This window comes from Melospiza georgiana, chromosome 2, assembly GCF_028018845.1.
Source record: "Melospiza georgiana isolate bMelGeo1 chromosome 2, bMelGeo1.pri, whole genome shotgun sequence".
NCBI lineage: Eukaryota > Metazoa > Chordata > Aves > Passeriformes > Passerellidae > Melospiza > Melospiza georgiana.
This window is the reverse complement of record NC_080431.1, coordinates 22,121,382-22,143,431: the sequence shown is the minus strand read 5'-3', so window position 1 is coordinate 22,143,431 and position 22,050 is coordinate 22,121,382. Positions and strand designations below refer to the sequence as shown.

Genomic DNA, 22,050 nt, shown 5'->3' with positions numbered 1-22,050 from the left:
AGGCTGTTATTTGATCCTAACATAGGCTTCTATTCTATTCTATTCTATTCTATTCTATTCTATTCTATTCTATTCTATTCTATTCTATTCTATTCTATTCTATTCTTTATTGGATATGAATTTTAGTATGAGAGCTTGAATTTTGTTGAAAGGAGATGGTATAAGAAAACAAGATGAGAAGGTAAATTGTCAGACTTGGCTTAAGAAAATGCATCAGAGGAAAGTGGAGAGAACAAGCTGTAACAAGAACTTGTAAGAGCTGGGCTGGCAAGGGAAGAAATAGCACTGAGGAAACTTCCAAAACACTATTAATGCACACCGAAGAGATGAGTGCTCAGTTCCTACATGCAAAAAAGAAGAGTGAACTTTAAGAGTGACATTTAAGTGCCACAGTGAAAGCAAAGAACACAATAAATGAGAAGATGAAGGAACGATAGGTGCTTGACTAGACTTTTCTCCCTAGAGAAAAGGCAAATTGGAGTCTCAGTTCCCACAAATATTTTGAGAGAAATTAACTTGGTCCAGGAAAACACAGGGAGAAAAAACCAAAACAGATGTTCAGATCAGACAGAAATTGTAATGATTGTTTGCACAATGTGGGTTACTCTGGCAAATGCTACACTGAAGAATATCCTTATACAGTTTCTGCTTTGAAATTTGTTTTATTTATATTTCTTCATGGCCATTTTGTTAACAACTTTCAATATTTTTAGAAATCAAAGTACATTGCAAATTGCAATACACATCCAGAAATGAGTCAGGTTGCATTTCAACCACTGAAGTGATGAAAATTTCATCAGAAACAACATTCTTTGATTAAGTAAGAACACCAGTTCAAAATATCTGTGCCTAAATCCTGTACCTGCATTTCTTTTGCCCAAATTAGCAAGAAGTGAGAACTCAACTTTTCAACATCATTTTTCTTTTTTCAAGTATACAGAAATTACTAAATACATCTTTTAAATATTCCAATACCACAGGTAAAATTTTAACCATGTTGCACAGCCTTTTTTTTGTGAAGCTACAGAAATAGGGAAAATACAGAACACATGGAAATTACACATCAGCTAGTTGAAATGCTTAATAAATACAGAAGAGCTTATCAAGATTTTAAAAAATGCTTGTTTGATCCAGTAATTAAAGCTCAATAAATAAATGGGATTTTTGATATTGAACTGAAGCAAAATCAGACTCTACAGTCTTAAGGAAGTTTTTATTGTTGTATTTGAGATAAAACTCTGGGTTAAAAGCTTCAATAAACACCACTTACCACATGATGACCAGTATTACTTGAGACATTTGTCTGTTTGAAGAAAAGTTAAAACTAGCCTATAAATAATAATATAAAGCTCAAACAAGCAAACTACTGTCACCTCCCTTTTTTTTGGTCTGTAAAATTCCACTCAAAATCTGCAGGTCGTATTTTTGATGAATTTCTATGAATTTCTGCAGACTTTCAAGGACTCACATGGTAGTTATTCCTTGGGTTAAAGAAGCATGAAATGAGAACAGGTGATATAAGACAGTATTTCTTCATGGGCCCCTTTTGTCACATTACATGTCACAAGCATTTCAATTTTTAAGGTTCTGTCAAGAGCCTCACAGCAGGTCCATACAGAAAATCATCTTGATGAATGTGTCATTTTACAATACAGAAGGGACTCCAATTAATCTGTGTGTGCAGGGAGGCAGCCTATAACAAGTAGTGTGTTGTAAATTCAAAACCTTTTTTAGTACACACTGACTTCTTAAACTATTAAAGCTCTTCTAACCTTCTTGACACAACCCCTTACTGCTTCAAGGCTTGTTAATAAGGTAATGGATTGGACATAGGACCATGTCACTGTTGCCAGGGGATGTGAATGGGAAATTGAGAGTATAGTAACAGTAGCACTTCTAAAATTCTTCCTCACTTCTTCAGCTTGTTTAAACATTAAGATTGTACTCTGGATTTGCTTAATCTATGTGTATGTAGGAGTGGGGGGCAGAATGGGGGTTTCAGGTTTCTCTGGGAATAGTGGTGAACTGGGATAAGGAAATATGTAATTATACTTTTACAGGAATGTTACACCTCTGAAATTCTCTTACAAGGACTGATATTCTTCCTGTTGAACACAGTTTTAAAATCCCATTAATCCTAATGGACAAAGTCATCAAATCCATAGTGGACAAAGATCTCCATGGCAAAATTATAGGAATCAAGGAGGTTTTCACTTGATGGTATTCTATAAATCTGTATAGAACAGGCCATCTTGCTTCAGTATTACACAATGCAAGATTAAGGGGCGAACTCAAATGTGAAAATGCAGCTCATCTGCCAAGAAAAAAAAAAAAAAGGAAATAGATTCAGGCAGGACACTTCCTCCTTTTGTGTAATTACCTCGGCAAAAAATCTGCACAGCTAACAAAGTCTCTGGCAATGAGACAAGAACAAAAAAGCTTAGTGAGTGTCTAAACAAGGTTTCCCCCCTCATTTGCCTTGGCTTCTTACAGAATATCAGGAATAGTAGTGATACCTGGGGGGCTGGGACTCACCCTAGGGCTAAGTTGGGCACTCTGGGGCCCCTTGCAGTTACACCAGCACGGTGCCCAGCTCTTCAGGGAATGGCTGTCTCTCTCTCCATGCCCGAGCCAAAATAAGCTCAGCTACACTTAATTGGCTTCCAGCTGATCATAGCTCATGTAGGTGCCTCTGAGCTCTGCCCAGGGATTAACCTGTGCAAGCTCAGGGCACTCACCCAGGCTCCTCCCCAGCCCGGATGTGGTGCAGGTGGATGACCAGAGCTCAGGTGCTCTCCCAAGGATGCTGGAAGACCTTTCCCACAGGCACATAAACCCCATCTCAATGTGTCTCCTTCCTAATGTAACAGGGAGAGCAGCCACATAATTTTCAAACTGTCTGGTGACTTGGTTAGCCATGGGAATTTTCTTTCTGTGATACCCTTAAGAACTGCAGAATAAGTTTACCAGGAGGACATCTAGAGAAAGAGCTGACAGTAATTAAAATACCTTTGAACTCTTTTAGTATTACCACATGAGAAGCCCACACATAATGTGTTTGCAACAAAGTTTGCACTTTCCACACCAAGAAAAGCAGTTTTCATGACCTGAAATACCTACCAACTTTGGGCTTCTTTAAAAAATAAATGCGTGAATCAGCCCTTTAAATCTTGGTGAGGAAACAGAATTAAGGAACAGACTCCACCCCTCAGTGAGTTAGTGAGGGCTTACAAAAAATCAGTTGCACAAACCAGTTAAAAATAAAGCAGTGGCTGGAGCAGGGAGGCAAAAAAGAATTGGGACTACAGGCTATTAAAAATACTTTCCCTGTCTCAACAGGAACAGGCTAGCTGAGAACATTTACTTAAATTCTTCTTAGGAGAATGTTTATACTTGTATTGAGATAATCCTCGTGGGGCTGATTTGATTTTGGCCTTTAATGTGTTTAACCAGCTTTGTGTCAGAGACAAGTTATATGGAGCTGTGTTTTTTGAACTGATTGCAATTTTTTCTGCTAAAGAGAGAAGTTTCACTCAATTTCCAAGTGAAACACCAAACTATCTAATTAGGGAAAAGCACATATAGAAAAGAGAAGTTAGCAAATGAGGACAGCTTTAGCAAATAATTTGTTTTTAAACTTAAATACCCAAATTTGCCGCTATTAAATTCTCTTATAGTACTTACAAATCAAGAGAGACCAAGCAACAGTAATACCTCCACAATGCATAGAGGGTTCTGAGTAGGCAATTTGCATTTTCTGCAATTCAGAACATTATATTTAGCACATAGTGTAGTTTCCCTGTGGGTGCACAGCAATAGAAGTCAAAACAAACAGATACAAAGCGTTTTAAAAACAGCATTTCAGATGACGCATTGCCTGCTTGAAATGACAAGTCTGTACATTGCAGGGTAGGGCTAATATCCACCTCTCCTTTATAATTTGAAAGTCTGTGTTGATTTATTTTCACTCCACTCCATGTGACACAGGGCTATTTTAAAGCCTTTTGGGAGAAGAAGAAAAATTTCACTGTAAAGAAACCATCTACCATGAAATTTTAAAAGTGTTTGGAAAGGAAACTCAGGAGATTTTTATCTCAAAGCCCATTCAATCATCCTTTATTTGGAACTGCTTTTAAATACTCTTCTACTGCAATGGGAGAAACTTCTCCATACCAGCTTTGAAGCCAGATGTGTTCAATGTTCATTTTCATGAAGAACCACTCATAGCTACGAGGCCACTTTCTTACCACTGGGTGCCTGGAGGGACAAAGAAAAGCAAAAAAAATATTAGAAGATGTGCCGAAACATATGCATAGTCTGCTTTTATCTTCAGCCTGGTGTGCTCAGCTAGAGTGAAACCTGAGATATGAGAGCCACCATTCATCTTTTTGGCCCTTCCTTGCTGTAAGCTTTATGATCTTCCTCACCCCAGTCAGGGGAGAACTGCCACTCAGGCAGCCAGCCATCACCACCTTCCCCCACTGCAGAACTCTGTCTCTAAACATAGATGTTGTTTGGTCTCTGAGTAAGTGAAAAATAGTTAGGGAAGACTCTTTGAATGTATGTCAGGGTTGTGCTTGTATCTGTTTAAAGGAAAGAGCATCCTGAAAATACTACATCTTTGGTAGCAATTGTGGTACAGAGGGAGGCTAATAAAACTGGGCAGAGCATTGTCTCTGCAAGCTGTCACCTCCGACAGCCTTCTCATCCTGTATTTTTCTCTCATTTCTCTGGTCTCCCTTACAGCTAGGTCACACAGATTCTTCCTGACTGGGTGCAGATGTCTGCTCCCCAAACCCCAGCAGGTGTAGCTGTGGGAAGCTCAGCAGTGATGCACAGAGTGGATACCACAGTTCAAGTCAGTGTTCACAGGAACATGGGTGGGAAGTGCTGCAAATCTGGGCAGGGTTGGCTCACTGCCCTCTGCTCCCGCAGAGGACCCTTCAGCAGAGGTGCTTGGTTTGGCAACCTCTTGGTTTCCCTCTCCTTGGGAAAATGGTGTTTCCTACCATTTTCTGAGTTGTCCCTTTGAGCACGTATGATTCTGGGGTTGGTAAGTGGCATCAGATGCTGCTGGCACTGGATGTGCCCCAACAGCCCTCACTTTATCATTCTGACTCTTGCACCCTGACAGCAGAGCATCCTCTGCTGAGGTGCTGGTAGACTCTGGATCACATGGAAGTCTAATTCCTGTGAAGTTTGTAAAGAAGGCTTGGGTGTCAATGTGGCTCCATCTGTTCATGGTCCCATTTTTGCTATTGGTGGCACACACTGACAGAGTCCCACTCTGACCCCATCCTGTAGATCAGAAGGAATATCATCTCTGGGCTGTTTTGGATCCAAGCTCATCCCAGTTTCCCAGCAGTATTTGATTGACCAGGCAAGGTGCACCTGGAGGACAATCCCTGGCAGCCTGTGTGGGAGGTGTGTGCTCCAGGTAAGGTTTAGGCTTTTCACGCTGTAATTCTGGAAACCCACTGAAGGGCATGGGGGCACACCCTGTGTGTGTGCTACACATCTGGGTTATGCTTGCATCTGTTCAAAGGAGACTGTTCAGTCAGTACTATGGCTTTGAAGCAGTTGGGACATTAGGAGATGTAATTAAACTGGTAAGCTCCACCCTGAAAATGTTTGTAAACCCAAAGGCAGCAGACCTCTGCTCTGTCTCTGAGTCCACTACCTGTCATAAAGTGGGGTAGAATCTTTAAAGATAACAAATACACCATGGAATTATGGAATCTCTCCTTGAAACCAGGTGACATATCTTCATAATCCCCAGATTATAAGACATGTGCCTTACCAGAGTCCAACTCTAACTAATTGCATTTCCATATTTAATTTCCTCAAGAGTTAAAAGGTCTGTCATTCCAAGCCACGCAGAAGCCAAAATGATTCATGGCCCCAAAGCAAAGGTCAGGCTTGTTATTTCTCAGATTTTCTGTACCAAAAGGCCACATTTGTGTATTTGTCTCAAACCCATGGGTTGCTCTCTTCTATGCGTATGTTAGATACAGACCTGGAAAACATTGCTTGCTTGGCAAATTCTACTTCCTCTGGAGGCACCATGACCATCTGTCCCGTGAGAGTCAGCCTGGCGCACCTTGGATCCTCTGGATCAATCACGTTTTTTCTGTGCACAGAGAAAATTGCTCATGAGTAACAGCTTGCTTGCTTTCTTAAGGGTTTTTGGAGAAGTGTGGACTCTTGCTCACATATAAAAAGCTTTGTCAAGCCTTGAGGGAGGGTATTCTCTACTCCCAGCTATACTGTTTGGTGGAGGGGGGAAGTCTGGAAGGAACACTCAACTGACACATAGCTCTGCTGTAGACAGCAGATTAAGATTGATTAATCTTAATTTATACTCACAAAAATTGGATTAGTATATATTGGATTGTAAAAAAATGTGAAAATGGCAGTATTCCCAGGCAGATGTACAGCCCTATATTCAGGATTCTGAGAAGAAGTAGTGAGATAGTTAGTCTGTGTCTATGCCTACAGAAAAGAGTATGAATATGTCTATCTGTATGTAAAACATAAGGTCTTTTCATTGTGCTTATCCTAGAAAATCAATCCTTGTTCATTTTTTACCCATTTTTCAAGTGTTTTATACCAAATAGAAAAGTTCTCCAATTGTGTTCAGACCAAGCCAGGGAAGGTATTTGCTACTTTTTGACTCTTTGTATATAGTAATGATAAATAAGTCCCATTAGTAACTGCAATGCAATTGCTGACTCTGACATATACAATACAAGGATATAAATCATAACTAAATCTACCAATTGCAAAAAACAATAGTGTATGAAATGAATGCAAAGGCTTGATCCTGGCAAATACTGAGCAGCCCAAAGTCCTGTTGCCAGCAGTTTGAGACTGCTCAGTGTCTCAGGGAACCATGTTCCCATATCAGCCCAAGAAACTACATTAGGAAATGAAAGCTGCATTTCTTCTTTGCTGGGTCTTAATCACAGAAAATTACATCTCATCCATGTACATTTTTACTTAAAGATCTTGGCTTGAGCCCTTTAGCCTTAAGTGTGTGCAGTCTGCAATGGCTTCATTTTTGGTTATATTTCTCAATGTGTGTCTAGTGTATGCAGGAAACATATGGGCATCCTCCTGCAGCTAATTTAACACCTGCAGATTCTCCACAGATGGTTATGAGAGACTGTGTAGCTCACTAGATAAAATAGCTGCTTTTCTAAAGAGGGTCATGAGCAGAGATATGTAAGGAAGTACAGGAGGCTGATTGATCCTTGACTGTGTCCGATAAACACTTGCCACTGTCTGCAGCCTGACCCCCAAAGTGCCATTTGCAGTCACATCATCTCAGGGACACTATTTCAGTGACATGTTCAGTCTGGAGCAGCAGTTGTCTGAAGGGGATTTTCAGTTTAACAACTTTTGGACAAATTCCACTTGTTTTCCTCTCCTGTGCTTACTGATGGGAGGAAGGGTCAAGGCCAAAGATCACGCTCAAACTTTCTGTCCACATCAACTTATAATGGTCTAATTTTCTGTACTAAAATCTTTTAAATTATAGAAGTGCTGTTCTGAGAACTCAAAAATCTGCATTGTCTGCCCAGGCACTTGGGTTTATTTCTATCAGTGTGTATGCAGAGTACAAACTTGTCTACCTGATCACCTTGGTACACCCTAGATCCTCAGCACTGACTCCTACTGCCTGCTGAAGATGTCACTTCATGTCTGGGTTCCAGTGTCCTGAAAGTGCTCTTTCCCTAAGGAACACAGCTCCAGGGACACCCATAACTCTTGGGGTTCCCTAAGGAGCACAGCTCCATGCCCCAGGGACACCTGTAGCTCCTGGGGTTCCCTAAGGAGCACAGCTCCATGCCCCAGGGACACCTGTAGCTCCTGGTGTTTCTTTTGTATGGGCTTTGGATGTTGTGTGGCTGCCCATCATCCATGGCCCTGTGAGATGCTCACCCACCAAAACACAAATAAATTAAGGCAAATACAGTGAATACAGCTGAAGAGAAAGGAGCCAATCCTACATGCAGAGGGTGTCAGCTGAGGGTCTGTGTCCAGCAGCCAGGGCAGTGCACATTCACGCTCTTGCCCTGGATGGTGAAGTGTTCAAGTCCATTTGAAGCAATCTCCTGATCTATTGTTATCTTTTATGCTTAATCCTAATACTGTATCCAAAGCCCTCTGCATATGTTTTTGTATTCAGAAATTGAGTTCAGAAAATTGCTTTAAAACAACTGTGCATTTGAATATATGATATAATTTCCTCCACAGCCAAACAGTATCATAGAACAACTGAAGAGCCAGGAAAAGCAGGAATATTTGCAAGTGTCCTTCTTGCACACAGCTCCTAGGTAATACGTGGTTAATTACATAAAAAGGGGATTTTGAAAGAGATTGTTATAAAAATATGTCTGTGTTTCACAGAGCAGATTGAGGTGATTTTGGATGTAATCAGGAGCAGTGAGAAGTTTTCATCTGACCTACTCAGATTACAATTATTTGGTGTTTTTGTGCAAGTCCATGTTTATTCTGAAAGCATAATATTTGATTTTGAGTAGGCAATAGAGCTGATGTAGCTGTGGTTAAGCAGTGAACCCTGCCTGCCTTTGCTGAGAAAGTTTTGCCTAATAGGAGTAGTGTCTGATGTGACTCTTCCACAATTGACATGAAAACCTGCTCTCCACATATTTGGCTGGCAACAAAGCCTACACACTGTGCATCCATAGCTTGAATAGGTTTTTTATGTTTTGATTTTTTCCACCCTGGTTTCTTCTTGTTAACAGTTTTCTGTACATTCTCATGAAGGTGCTACACTAATTGACACACATAATACTATCTTCTCAGTAAAAATTATTCAATCTGAATTCTGCATATTGGAATAATATTCTGGAGGGTCAGTTTGTTTTCCTGGGAAAAGACTCAAACAAATTATTTGTTGAGATTGTGTTAGGTGAAGTTTTGGAAGAGCTGAACAGGGCAATGATACATCTGAGTTCAGCACACTGTTATTGCTTTCTTGATTTTGCCTTCAGTTCTGCCTCTTATCATAGGTTTTTTGTTTCAGGAAATCTTGGAACCTTGTATTCTAATCTGACATTAGCATTAATATTTTCTTTTTCAAAGAAACCCTTCATATTCTGAAGTGAATCTGCTTCTACATTTCTTTTTTTGGCATAGTATTTCCCTAATGATGTTTGATTACTTTTATACTTCTTAAACCATTAAAACCCACTAAACTTACAGCTACCATTTCTAAATGTTGTGAATGGGTCTTCAGTTTTCAGTGTTGTTGCCAGCACAACTAATACAAATGCAGGATTTGCTTCCTTGGAGCAAGGTGATATAGTCAGGGATTTATGTCATATTTTTACTAAAGATAATAAATAATTTACTTAAACATTCCTCATTTTCATTTCTAGAGGTCAAATCATGCATTTAATAGACATTTCTTGCCTCTGTATAAATACATATTCAGCTCTCAGTCCCTGAGTTCCTCTCATCTTTGCTGGCACCAGCACAAGTAGATGCAGAGGAGCAGCTTTATGTAACGTTTGTGTGCTGCTGACTGGGTGTGAGGGGGAGGCAGAGTCAGGGGTAGAGATGGTGACACTGTTGCTCTGTTGAGGAAACCCAAGGTGGTTTCTCAGGTGGTTTGTCTTTACCAGAATCAAGCCCTCTGTCTCCATAGAGAGGACTTCATGAATGCCATGGTAAAATATGAACTGAGGGAAAGAGAAAGCAGGTAACTGTGAAACAAAACCAAGCAATAGAGAACACATTCTTTTTTTTCATGCTTATTTCAAATACATAGGTTTTGTTGCAAAAAATTAGGAAGGCCAGATTAAAATGGAAGAAGATTCAGCTTATGCATTTTATGAGAAAACAGTGCATTAAGAGATATCATCTTAATTATTCATCTGATCTGTGAAGACAGAAAATTGATTGTTGCTGTTCCTCTGCTTACAGTGAGCAAAGTAGGTATGCAGAGTTTGACCCAGTCCAGGCAGTTTTCTTCCAAGTGTGTGAGAAGATATCACCTACAAAGGTGCCAGCTTTACTGAGCTTAAGGAGAGGCCAGGATCCAAGTAAAAAGTATTTCCCAACAGAAATGCAATGCTGCAGAGCACACTGCTAATGACCGTGTCCCACTTATTTTACTGTGTAACACTTCCGCAGTTTCTGGGTCCTGGTTCAAGAGTGGCTCAGAGTAAAGAGTGCCACCTACTCATTAAATTGTTTACTGCACTAGCCATCTCTTGGAGTTTAATTAGAAGGTTTTTATGCAGCAACTATCCAAGTCTAGGTGTTATGAACTTATACTTCAAGCTGCTGTGGTTATATTGGCCCATAAGATGATGATGTTGGGAATTGGTTAGGATTCCCTTTCACAGCTGAGATCTCTGCTTTGACTGACGGTGGTCTGTCTGCTGGTTTCTGACCAAAGTATCCCTGAGTATTATCTTCATTCTCAGCCTCTGCAATCCATTAGTGAGGTGGCACTGATCTGCCACAGATCAACAGGAAAAGCAAATTAAGAGTTTGGAAGGCACTTAGGAAGGAAAGCCAGGTACTCCCAAGAAGTAGAACTGGCAGGAGAAAGGCAGGAGGGTTAAGTACTGTTCCAGTATGGGTGTGGAAGCAGGGGTCTATGCAGAGGAATCCTTCTCTTTTTCTTCTTTCCCAGACTTCTTTTCCCACAAAGGAGCTGACATCCTTCTCCTCCACTCCCCAGTGAAACAAGACCTTCCATCCTCCCTGGGAGGATACACATATGTCCCCTGAACACATTTCTCACTGCCATGTGAGAAATCACTGTTCTTATCCCTCTACTTCTTCAGAGTTGAAGAGAAAAGAAGTTGGGAAAGAAAGAGCTTTCTCCTATTGCAGAAAAGAAGAGACAGAAATCCAAGAAGAAAGCCCCAGGAAACAATTTCCCTACATTTTTTTCCTACTTTAAAGCACACAGCTCATGAGTGGCATAAAGGCAATGATTGCTTCCACACATTCTAAGCTCTCCTATAATGGTAGCAGTCATGAAAACCTATGTAATTAGGAGATGGGGACTGGCTGCTGACACAGCTCATGCCTGTCACCTCCCATGGATGCAAGGTAGGTGACTCTGTCATACCCTGCACCGGGCTCCTCTTCACATGGCCTCAAACTGGGCACAAGGTGAAAAGGCAGTTATTTTCTGCTATATAAAATGCATCATAGGATTTTTGTCCCCTAAAATCTACAAAAAGGAAGGGAGGGAATGTTCATTCCTTAGAGAATTACTGTAAAGTGCATATAGTTTTGATTCATAAATGTGATTAATTTTGAAAAGTAAGTTGCACTTCTCATTCATTTCATCTGTTCACCACTAACTACCAGAGTCTCTGAAGCAGAAAGAATGTATTGGTGCTGCTAATCTGCATGGCATGAACGTCAAACAAAATCTCCACTGAAAGCAATTTCATAATCTGAAAAGCTGTTGCTGGCCTTCAACCGGATATGGCTAGGCAGATCTGCCCTGCTCTGATTTTCACAAGAATTTCTCTAACAGCCCTGTTTGGGAGCCAGCAAAGTTAGTTAGAACATCTTTGCTTTTGGAAGAAGTCTTCTGTTCTGAATCTGAAGTCAAGTCAGGGAGCTAAAGTGTATTGGTGTAGTGGCTATTCTATTCATCTAAGTGAGCCTGTGCTCCTAGTATATGTGTTTTAATATGTTAATGTATTTAATGTGATAATGTTAATAATAGTTAATATGTTTTAAATAATTTCATTCTTTCTAGAAGATAATCCTTTGTAAAATGGTTTAATTACAATGTGTTATGTGAAGCCAGTCTGTTTGCCTCTCTCCATTGACAATAACATCTGCATTTCTTCAGCTGAACTCTGTGTTTCAGACAGGAAGCTTTTATATAGTTTAACCATAGACAATTCATGCAGAAAAAAAAAGAATCACAGCATGAACTATTTCTGTAAACAGAATCAGAGAAACGCTATTTCACTAGAAAAGGGATTTTAGGAAGTTGGCTATTTAAGAATACGGGAAAACAGTAATTTAGAGCTGTATTGTGTGCATTGGGTCATGATGATAGAAGGTTTCATGTTTGACTTTCTAATTTGGTACATGCATTTTAAATTTTTTTGAAATACAGATTTTTTTAAGTACAGATTTTTAGGAACAACTACTGACATAATTATTTGCATATGACTAAAAAGGGCCAATACAAATACCAGAACTAGAAATATATCTGTGCCACAGAATCAGGAGGTGGATCTCAAAAAATAATGGATGTCTGAATTCAGCCTTTGTCTTCTGCATGCGTAATTTCTCATTGTGTGAAGGTACAGTACCAGATTTCTTTGTTATATTAATCCTCGTATTAACAACAGGATCTACAAACCTAGCAGGAGTTGAGTGTTGAGTGGCCATATGATATCTCAAAGGTTGTGCCTTCCACCCATGGCAGCTTTATTGTGCCCCAGAATTGCCCAGGGAATGAAGCTGGATATTTTGCATGCTGCTGATCCACCACATAGCAGGAACCCAGACCCACAAAATTCCTCTTTACTTCCCATGGCTTGGTGGCTCAGCACTTCCTGCCAACATTTTCCATGCAGCATTTAGGAAACCTACAGAGTCAGCTTACGTCCACTGAAGACATCTGCCTGATCATGTCAATCTGCTACTTCCAGCACCAGATGAGCATGGTGGGTAAAACGGCTCTGATGGAGATCATAAATCAGGAGGGGAATGTGAATTCATGAAAATCACTCATGGTCTGCAGTGTGGATTTGAAACACCATCCTGAACTAATAGCAGGAAAAAAACCAAAGGTGGACTGACTCCAAAGCTCGCTGCTTTTCCCTTGTATGAAAACCAGTTCATGGCAGCCATGTAACCACTCCTTCTCTAAGAAAGCTGCAGTGTGTCCCTGTGAATGCGCTGAACCTGATGTCAAGGAGGTGACACACGTTTAAAATTAATTGCCTGTTTTCCAGGCTGCAGCTGTAATGAGGCAGACTGAGGAGCTTACTTGGAAAGAGGAATCCTCTGAGCAGCCTGTGTGTTGTGAAATGTGTTTAGAACAATAGCTGCTCTATGCTTTAATGTCGGGCTTGGTCTTGCTCCCTCTGAAAGCTGCACGAATGGAACTCAATCTTTTCAGCTTGTCAGTGGCATAGACATACCAGTCTATTTATAGCCCTGAACCATTTAATTTTTCTTGCCTCTACTATCCATTTATCAGCCTTCAGATAAAATGCTGTGTAGTTACTAACAAATGCTGTCTCTATCCTGGCCATCAGAGCCTTCTCAGAGAGGGGCAGCCCATCTCCCTCTGGGAAATGGTAATCTCTAGGTCAGAGATGAGGAATCCAAACTGTAGCTGCAATACTAAAATGTCTTGCAATTAGTGCCTAGTCAGATGCATTGCAGCTCTCTTTCTTTCAATATTAAATGTTATTTTTCTTATTAGTTTAGGGTTTTCAAATTTTCTCTCCAGCTGATTAAATATTGAGGCTGGAGCACCATAAAGGCCAGTCTGTATTCCTCACATCCTTGAAAGGGAAAATATTCACTGTCGGGGTTTGGAACTTGAGTCGGTTCTGAAACAAAACAAATGAAATTTGCTACTAAATAAATTTAATATCAAATTGGTGTACACAAGTCACTTGAAACTCATTAGGTACACGAAGACATTGAAATGTCAGCTATGTTTTCTTTCTAAAGGCCAGAGATTTCTTTTGCATGCAATAGGTCAGGAGCATTTTTCAGGAGAGTGCCAAATACTCCCAGGAGCATTGGCTACAGGCACCCATCAGCTCTCACATTTATTTTGATTCTTGCAACTCAGAGTAGATTAATAATGGAATTCTAATGAAGTTCCACGTGAAACCAAGCTACAAATGCATTGCCAGTATGCAAGGACATGAACTTTCTCACATAGAATATTACTCATTTAGCTATTTTACATAATTATTTTGAAACCAAAACAATTATTGATGCAATTGAAGAGAATGTCTGACAAGAATGACACTTTCCTTTGCCAAGAAGACCTCACAGATACCATTTTAATACTAGCAGGACCTGAGGTCTCACAGAGGGAAAGGTCTTGCCTCTCATACAGTGCTAGTAAAGAAGACTTTTGCTGCACCAAACTTGAGCCATCACATAAAGCTCTGCACTGAGGCTGCTGTGTGCTGTTTGCATGGCACAGCCTATCTCAGCTGGTCAAGTGCACACTGAAGCTGGGGACAGGCCACCCCCAGCACTGGCAGTAGGGCCTGGACACCTTGCTGTTTTCTTCAGTGTCACACTGCTCACAGAGGCCCTTTGAGAGGGGTAACAGTGGGGTGCTGTGCTGGGCTGCCATTTCAGAGGGTGCTGCTTTCAAATGCAAAAATCACTCATGGTTTCCTAGTTTAATATATACATTAATTTCTGACCCTGGTTATAGGGGAAGGGGAGAGAAGAAAGGTAAACTCCATTGCCTATACCCTTCCTTGCTGAGAGACAGCCTCAAAGCTTGCTCACATTTTCATACCACCAAAACCAAAAACTGTAGCTCATGTAAAGACACAGCTTTTCATTGTCTGTATTGCTTGTCTTTGCACTAATGCAAGCCAACATCTGTTCCAGATGAGAACTTCAGAAATAATGAAAAAGAAACTGAAGGTAAAATAAATAATGCATGGAACAGTGATCAAACTCTGAACCTGTGTACTCAATTCAGTAGTAAGCTCAATTTTTGGAGTATGGTTACATGCTAAAGTGAGAATATTCGAATATTCTATTTTCCACCACCTTCTCTTTTTCTTTCGCCTCTCCTTTGTTCTTCTCTGGCTCTTGAAGAGCTGATTCAAGTCACTAAGACAGTAGAAATCTCATCCAGAAAAAAAAAAAAAAAAAAAAAAAAAAAAAAAAAAAAAAAAAAAAAACCAAGAGGTTTCCACTGGGTTGCTGAGCAAAAATAGGCCCACCATATGGTCAGCTGGAGGGTGGGGATGGGATTCCAAGGCCAGGAGCAGTACTGGCCACAGGATGAAAAGAAGAAGGATCAGCAGAAAAACTTATTCTTGCTGTCAGGATAATTTTCTTCACATTTATGTTTCAGCTCAGGCTGAGGCAAACACAGAAGTGATGGGGGGCAGGGTAGCACATGACTGGTGGTAGGGAGGGAGAGCAGGGATGTGGCAAATGGTAATTAGTTTGGACTAAGCTGTTTTGGAAATCCAGGTTTAGCTTCTTGGCCCAGAGAGCTCTTCTCACCAGAGAGCCCAGTCTCAGGCTGCAGAGGGGACGGGAGAGTCAGGTGACAGAATTCAGGGTTCCCTGGCTGCAAAACAAGCAGCAGCAAATATGTGGGATACTGATCAAAAGAGTAGGGATTTGGAAATTAATAGTGATGTAATAAAAAGACATCAAATAAATATCCTCAAAGGTTTGCGGTGTATACGGATTTCATATTTCTGTAATATCATGCAGCATTTCTCTTTTGTTGTGAATTGGCACTTCCCAAACAGGTAAATAGGACAGTGATGTTGCTAAGCCATAAGAGGCAAAGACTTTCAAGAGTGGCTGTTTAAAGTTAGGGATCAAAGGCCACACTTAAGTGCCTAAGTGGGTGTGTGGTTTTCAGAAGTGCTCAACATTAACACATCATCAATGGAAGCTGCTCTGAGTCTTGGGCCTCTGAAAATAGGGCATTAGGTAGTAGGACATAGGACTTAAAATACATTTTTAAGCACTTGGTCTGGATAGTAAGTTAACTATTAGACTGAATGAAAAAGCTCAGAAAGCAGGAATGTGCCATTAAGCCTGCAGTGAAAGAACGGATATGTTTATTTTCTAAATTATTAATCAAAAATGAAATTTAATGAAAATATTTAAGCAATAAGCAGAATCATTCCAGTGTTAACTTCACTACTTCACTGACCTCCTCAAGCATTCAAGACTGAATTACCTTAACAAATGTTGGTGATAGCAGTTTCCTGTTAGGTGTTTGACATTGTAAGAGGAAGCCATGATTTCTATTCCTTGTGAACAGGATGTCAGCCTGAAATTACTTGTACTGTTTCAGACTAAGAAACATTTCATTTTTCCACCATATAACTCTCTAGAAAACAATATATTCTGAACACAAATACAGATAAGTGGAACAGTAATGTTTTATATTTGCCATTCACTGCTTTTCCCAGGGTTCTTCTCAGCTAGCAGGCTTGAGAGGTGGGATGATACTCAAGGCAATCCTCAGCTGGGGAAATCTAGTCTTAAGATAAAACCTCTCCTTCCCCAAAGATGATCTTAAGGTGGAATAAAAACTGTTAATGCCATTTCTTTCTGAAGGAGTCTGTTCTTACCAGTTCTCTGCTTGGAATGTCAGCTAAGACCTGCTTTGGTAACAGAGTTCTGTCTGACACAATTTCGGTGTCATGTACCTCCTCACGTAAAGAGGCCTTTGTAAATAACATTTCACACAAGGCTGACCCAGCCAAGTTTGCCACATGATTGACTGTAAACAAACATATGGTAGAGATATGTCTTTTTCAAGGAGACAAAAATGGAGGGGGAAATTGAGTCATCTTTGAGGTTACATAGATATATTTTACACATGTAAGGCTTTGGGGATCTGAAGTTATTCATTATATGCAAAGAACGGAATGGAGCTGTTGGAGCAAGTCCAGAGGAGGCCATGAAGATGATCATAGGGTTGGAGCACCTCTCCTACAAACACAGGCTGAGCATTTTGGGTTGTTCAGCCTTGAGAAGGCTCCAGGGAGACCTTATAAGCAAACTTCCAGTACCTGAAGGGAGCCTGCAAGGAAGCTGGGGAGGGACTTCTCACAAGGGCATGTAGGGATAATGGATTTGAACTAAAAGAGAGTGAGTAGGTTTTGGTTAGATGATAGGAAATAATTCTTTGCTGTGAGGGTGATGGGACCCTGGAGCAGGTTGTCCAGAGAAGCTGTGGATGCTCCATCCTGGGAAGTGCCCAAGGCCAGGCTGGATGCAGCTTTGAGCAACCTGGCATAGTGGAAAGTGTCCCTGTCTGTGGCAGGGGGTTGGACTTAGAATGACAGAATGGCTTGTGTTGGAAGAAACCGTAAGGGCCATTGTCACAGACATCATTTGTGAAAATCCTTTTCTTTAGGATTTTTCCTTCTGAGAAGCTAAGAGGCCTCAGAGACAAAATGTAAACAATGGTTATCTGCTGCTGTGGAATGCAACAGGTGGGTCCGTGATTGGTCTTGTGTGGATGTTTTGATTTAGTGACCACTCATGGCAGAGCTGGGTCTCTTTCTCTGTCCAAGACACAGATCTTTGTTATTCATTCTTTTCTATTCTTAGGTTAGCTAGCTTCTGAGGAAATCTTTCCTTCTTTTTCTTTTTAGTATAGTTATAATGTAATATATATATAATAAAATAATAAATCAAGCCTTCTGAATATGGAGTCAACATTCTTGTCTTTACCTTCACCTGAAAACCCCTGTGACCACTGTCACAGGCCATCTAAGATTGTACGATATGATTAAGAAGAAGTCAACTCACTGCTGTCTCTGGAGAGAAGCACTGGGGATTGGATGTGGATTGCTAAACCTCAGACATGGATTTCTCTATTTGGGGGGTCATTTACTGACTGTTCGTGACATACAAGGTGTAAAAAAGTTGCAAAGATATCACATTCCATCATATTCTCTGAAGGGGTGGAAATCAGACAGAATGTCATAGGCCTGAGATCCTCTTACAGAACCCAGAGAGCTGGAGCCCTGTCAAGGCATTTAACAGGGCCACCAGAGTTTTCAGCAGAGGGAAGATGTGAATTGGATAGCCTCTAAAACTCTGTGGATTTTATTGGCTAGATAACTATAGACTATTATAGGATCTTGAACACCTAGATTTTACGTAGGCACGTCCAAGAAGAGATTAAAATTTAGGTATGTTAATGTTCAAGCTGAAAGCCACTCCAGCTGTTGATGCTACAATATACTTCAGTGACACATCTGCTTTTCTCTACTATGCTTTACCAGGGGAATTTACTGGGAAAAAAAATCCAAAAAACCCCCAACCAATGTAGCTGATTCTGAGAGTCAAAAATAAATGCAGGACATTGAAGGTGGGGACCCAGCATTCTGCTCTGAGGTCTCTGTTCTCACTGAAGGTGGTAGGAGGCAGATAAAACTTACCTGCAGAAATTTCCATCTGCCTCTGGAAGGGTCAGAGAAGCCATGGGATTCTTCAGAAGGTCTGTCACAGTGTTGTCCTTTGGTGTCACGTAAAAGAAAGGGATTCCAGTGCTGTTATTGATGGGACCATCGCTGAGAAGTAAACAGTTCCCGTAGGGCATACCTTGGATCTGCAAAATCCAAATAAGCAGCTGGTTACCTCTTTGCACATAGACAGCTCTCAAGGGGGGGATTCCCTCAAGGGCTCTAGCAGAGAGGACAGCCAGCCCCATTGCTCCCACTTTCTGCTATCATCATGAGAGCATTTCTTCTAATTTAGATCTGTCATGCTTCTATGAAAACAGATCTCTCTTTTATTTCTTCTCTCTGGTCCTGTCCATGACACTGTCAGGAACATCTTCTCTTACACTAAGCTTAAAGGAACTACCAAATTAAAAATATTTAAGCGCATGAATTTCTTTTTTTGCTGTCATTCATGCCAGGAAATGTTTATTCTAAACCACTGCTGGTATCTTTCCTTAAACCCAAAAGGATACAGAGCCTTATTTAGCCTGCTTTTTACTCTAATAGTGCCTCCTCTTTTAGTTTTGACTTGCAGTGTGATTGCATCCGTTTGCAAAAACAAGAAAGCATTTGAGTTAGAGTTGTGTTTGAGTCAAACTGGACATCAGCTCAGCTTCCTGGGCAGGAACATCAAGTTCGTGATGGGGGGGTGTGTCTCAACTACCAAGCCAGCCTAAGTAGAACCTCCTCTCATGGCAGAGAAGGGATACCAAGGAGCCAAGTTTTCAAAAATATTTTCTCCCATACACTGCCCTATGTACACACAGTGGTTATAATGCATGCAAAAATGTCCTTGCCCAGTAGTGACACTCATTAATATGCTTCAGAATGACATATACTCCTACTATGCTTTTCATCCCATTATAAATAGCAATGACAGATATTCAGTTAATTGCTCCTTTTTTCATGTGTTCAGATATTTTTTTCATCATGGTTTATTAAATGTTAAACAGTAAAATTATCTGTCAATACATTAAATCTTTTACAACAAAATCAAATTAAATATGAATAGTTAGTAAGAAAATCCGGGATGATGTTGTTACCTGGGTAGCATGCTTTCTGATTTTTAATGTTTAGATGCCTTTAAAATTTTAATGCTTATAGCGCTTATAAATGGTCTTTGTTGGCTTCCCTTAGAAATAATGCTTTAATGATATTACATAACTTAGAAAATACAAATCCTTGTTTATTATTAAGAGTTACGATTTAAAAAGAAGCTCTCAGTAATATTGCAGGATGTGTTCCCATTGCTTAAAATATTCAGTCTGTCATGCAAGGTTAATGTTACTCTGGATTCTCAAAAATAATTGTGATCACAGGCAGCATAGTTCAGCATTCAAAGCAGCAAACACCACCCTCCAAATTTCAAATTTTATTATGAATCAGATTTTTCTGTATTACTTCTGTGTTCTGTCTGGAGGCAGATAACTGCAGACTATATTATGGCTATAATTCCACTGAGGGTTTCTGGTGAGAGCATAAACCAAGAGTTACGATCATATGGTTTAATAGGATTTCCAAAAGCTGATGTAGAATTACAGGCCTTTTCTGTCTGCCTACAAATTAATTTAGTAGTATCTTTTTGTCAATCTGTTACTTTGTATTTCACAATAACATTAACTGCCACTAACTCAGCCGAGCTTCCTGAAGACTTACGTGCTTCTAAATTTAATTCAAAATCACAAGCTAATTAATCTGTGAATACTTTCAACAGAAAGTTAAGAATGTATTTTTAATTTTTTTTTTTTAATTTCTCTTTTCCCCCCTTTTGTCTGAGTGGTACTGGATGCTGTGTCTCATCCGAACGTTTCACTTTAAAAAAAGGAAATATTTTAAAGCTGAAGAAAAGAATGACCCCAATAGCAGCCCAGCTATTTTGTTTATTGTTCCTGACAGAGAAATCCTCCCTTAAGCTGGTATAGCTGGACGGACGGGCAGGTTTTGTGGTAGCCCAGCAGGCTCTCCTCCTTCTCCTCCTCATCCTCCTGAAACAGCCCCTTTCCAAACCCTGCGATGCAACTCTGCTTTCTGGCCTTGACATTTTGCTATTTTAGGTGTCTCTCTGGTGCGGTTTTCGCGTGCATCCTCCCTGCCTGAGCTCCGAGCAGGATTTCTCTCTCCTCCGCAGTTTGCGCCGCTCCGTGGTGGGGCGGGTACCGGGTGCCGCGGCCGCCGCGGGCTCCGTACCTTTCCTCGGGCGGCCCGCGTCGCCACGAAGCCCCAGGCGTTGTGTCGGGCGAGGAAGCGGGCGGTCCCGGCCCGGCCCGGCGCCGCGCCGCCCTCCCGCCGGTAGGAGAACATCCTGGACGGGGCGGCGCCCTGCCCCTGCCCCGGCCGCCGCGCCGCCGGCCCCGGGCCCAGCGCCGCATCCTCGCGGTACGCCGAGGCCGGGTAGCTCTGCTTCCACAGGCCGCCCGCCTCCTCCAGCAGCGCGGGCAGCGCCTCCTCCGTGGAGGAGCTGTGCAGCTCGTCCGCCGCCGCCCCCGCCTCGGGCAGCGGCCACGACACCGAGCTGACCACCACGTACCCCCCCGCGCCGCCGCACAGCAGCGCCGGCAGCAGCCAGCACGGCCACGGCCGCCGCGCCGACATCTTCTGCGGCAGCGCCCGCAGCGCCGCTCCCGCCGCGCCCTTCCGCGGCCGCCGCCGCCTCCCGCAGCGCCCCCGCCCCGCTCCCGACGGCCCCGCAGTCGCGTCACGCCTCGGTGCCCTGCCCCCGGCCCGGAGCCCCTGCCGGGTCCCAGCCCACGCGGAGCTCCCTGCGGGGTAACCCTGCCTGTGGCCCTTGCGGGGCTCCTGGGAGCCCGCTGGAGCCCCTGGTTCAGGCGCACGGTCCAGCAGGTATCTCACGTATTCAGTTCTCTGCACGCACCACAAAGCCAAGAAGATAGAGTTGTCCGGGCAGAGGCGGTGCGACCTCTCCGTTTATTAAAGAGGAGACTATCCACGAGGGAGAGTGTCCGTGTGAACCCTCCCGTTGCAGGGAAAGCTTCCTTTGGGCACTGGGGTCAAGTCACAGCAAGACCCCAAGGCCGGGGTGGCAGGCAGCATTAGTTTGGTGCTTGTGAGGATGCAGTTTTGATATGCAAATCCAGGGAGCTGCTATTAAACGTCTTCCAGGCAAGGTTTTAATTAGCTAAAGATTTGCATGTATATGAGTTTATATCAATAGCCCAATTTAATAAAGGCACATGTGTATACAGTTCCTTTCTTGGCAGTAGACCTCATCAATATGGCAATGCAAAGCTGTAATTCTTTAAAACATATGCTTGTAAACTTCCATTGCATTAATGCAAATTATTTCAGGAACACGGGTTCAGTAGCATCTCTCAGAATCAGTAGAATCTCTCAGAAACCTTTGCCTGTCTGAAGGTTCTCAGGTACATCTAAAAGATGTTCTCAGGTACATCTTACTTTTTCATATCTGTGAAGAATAGATGATCAGTCTACTGATACAACTTCTGCCTAATTGTGCCATGAGAACAGGTATATCTAATCTAGAATCTAAACTCTTATAAATAAAAGTGGACCGGAGAATACTGAGTATTTTTAGCTTATTTTTTCTTACACTCCCTGTTCCCTTTTTTCCCTCCCCTATAAAACCTAAGGAATAGTAGAAATGGGTATAATGGGCCTTAAGACCCTAATTTTTTTTCTGATTGTGAAGATACTTCCCAAGAAAATATAATTTTGGCACAAAACTCTTAATCTTTTCTGCAGAGCTGAATACATGACTACCTTTTCATTTAGCACATGGCCCTGTCTACATCTGCTGCAATACCACACTTTTGAAAAATGATTCCCACTTCAGACAGAGCTTGAGCTG

At 41.6% G+C, this 22,050-nt stretch overlaps 1 protein-coding gene across 1 annotated transcript; it reads right to left on the bottom strand.

Moving 5' to 3' along the window:
- Positions 1–642: 642 nt before the first annotated feature.
- On the bottom strand, positions 643–20,816 carry CREG2 (cellular repressor of E1A stimulated genes 2). Its single transcript, XM_058018963.1, has 4 exons — positions 20,412–20,816; positions 18,162–18,331; positions 6,017–6,130; positions 643–4,257 (listed from the first exon to the last, which is right to left on the bottom strand). The coding sequence occupies exons 1-4, from the start codon at positions 20,814–20,816 to the stop codon at positions 4,110–4,112; spliced, it is 837 nt and encodes a 278-aa protein (XP_057874946.1). The 3' UTR covers positions 643–4,109.
- Between the last annotated feature and the right edge of the window lie 1,234 nt (positions 20,817–22,050).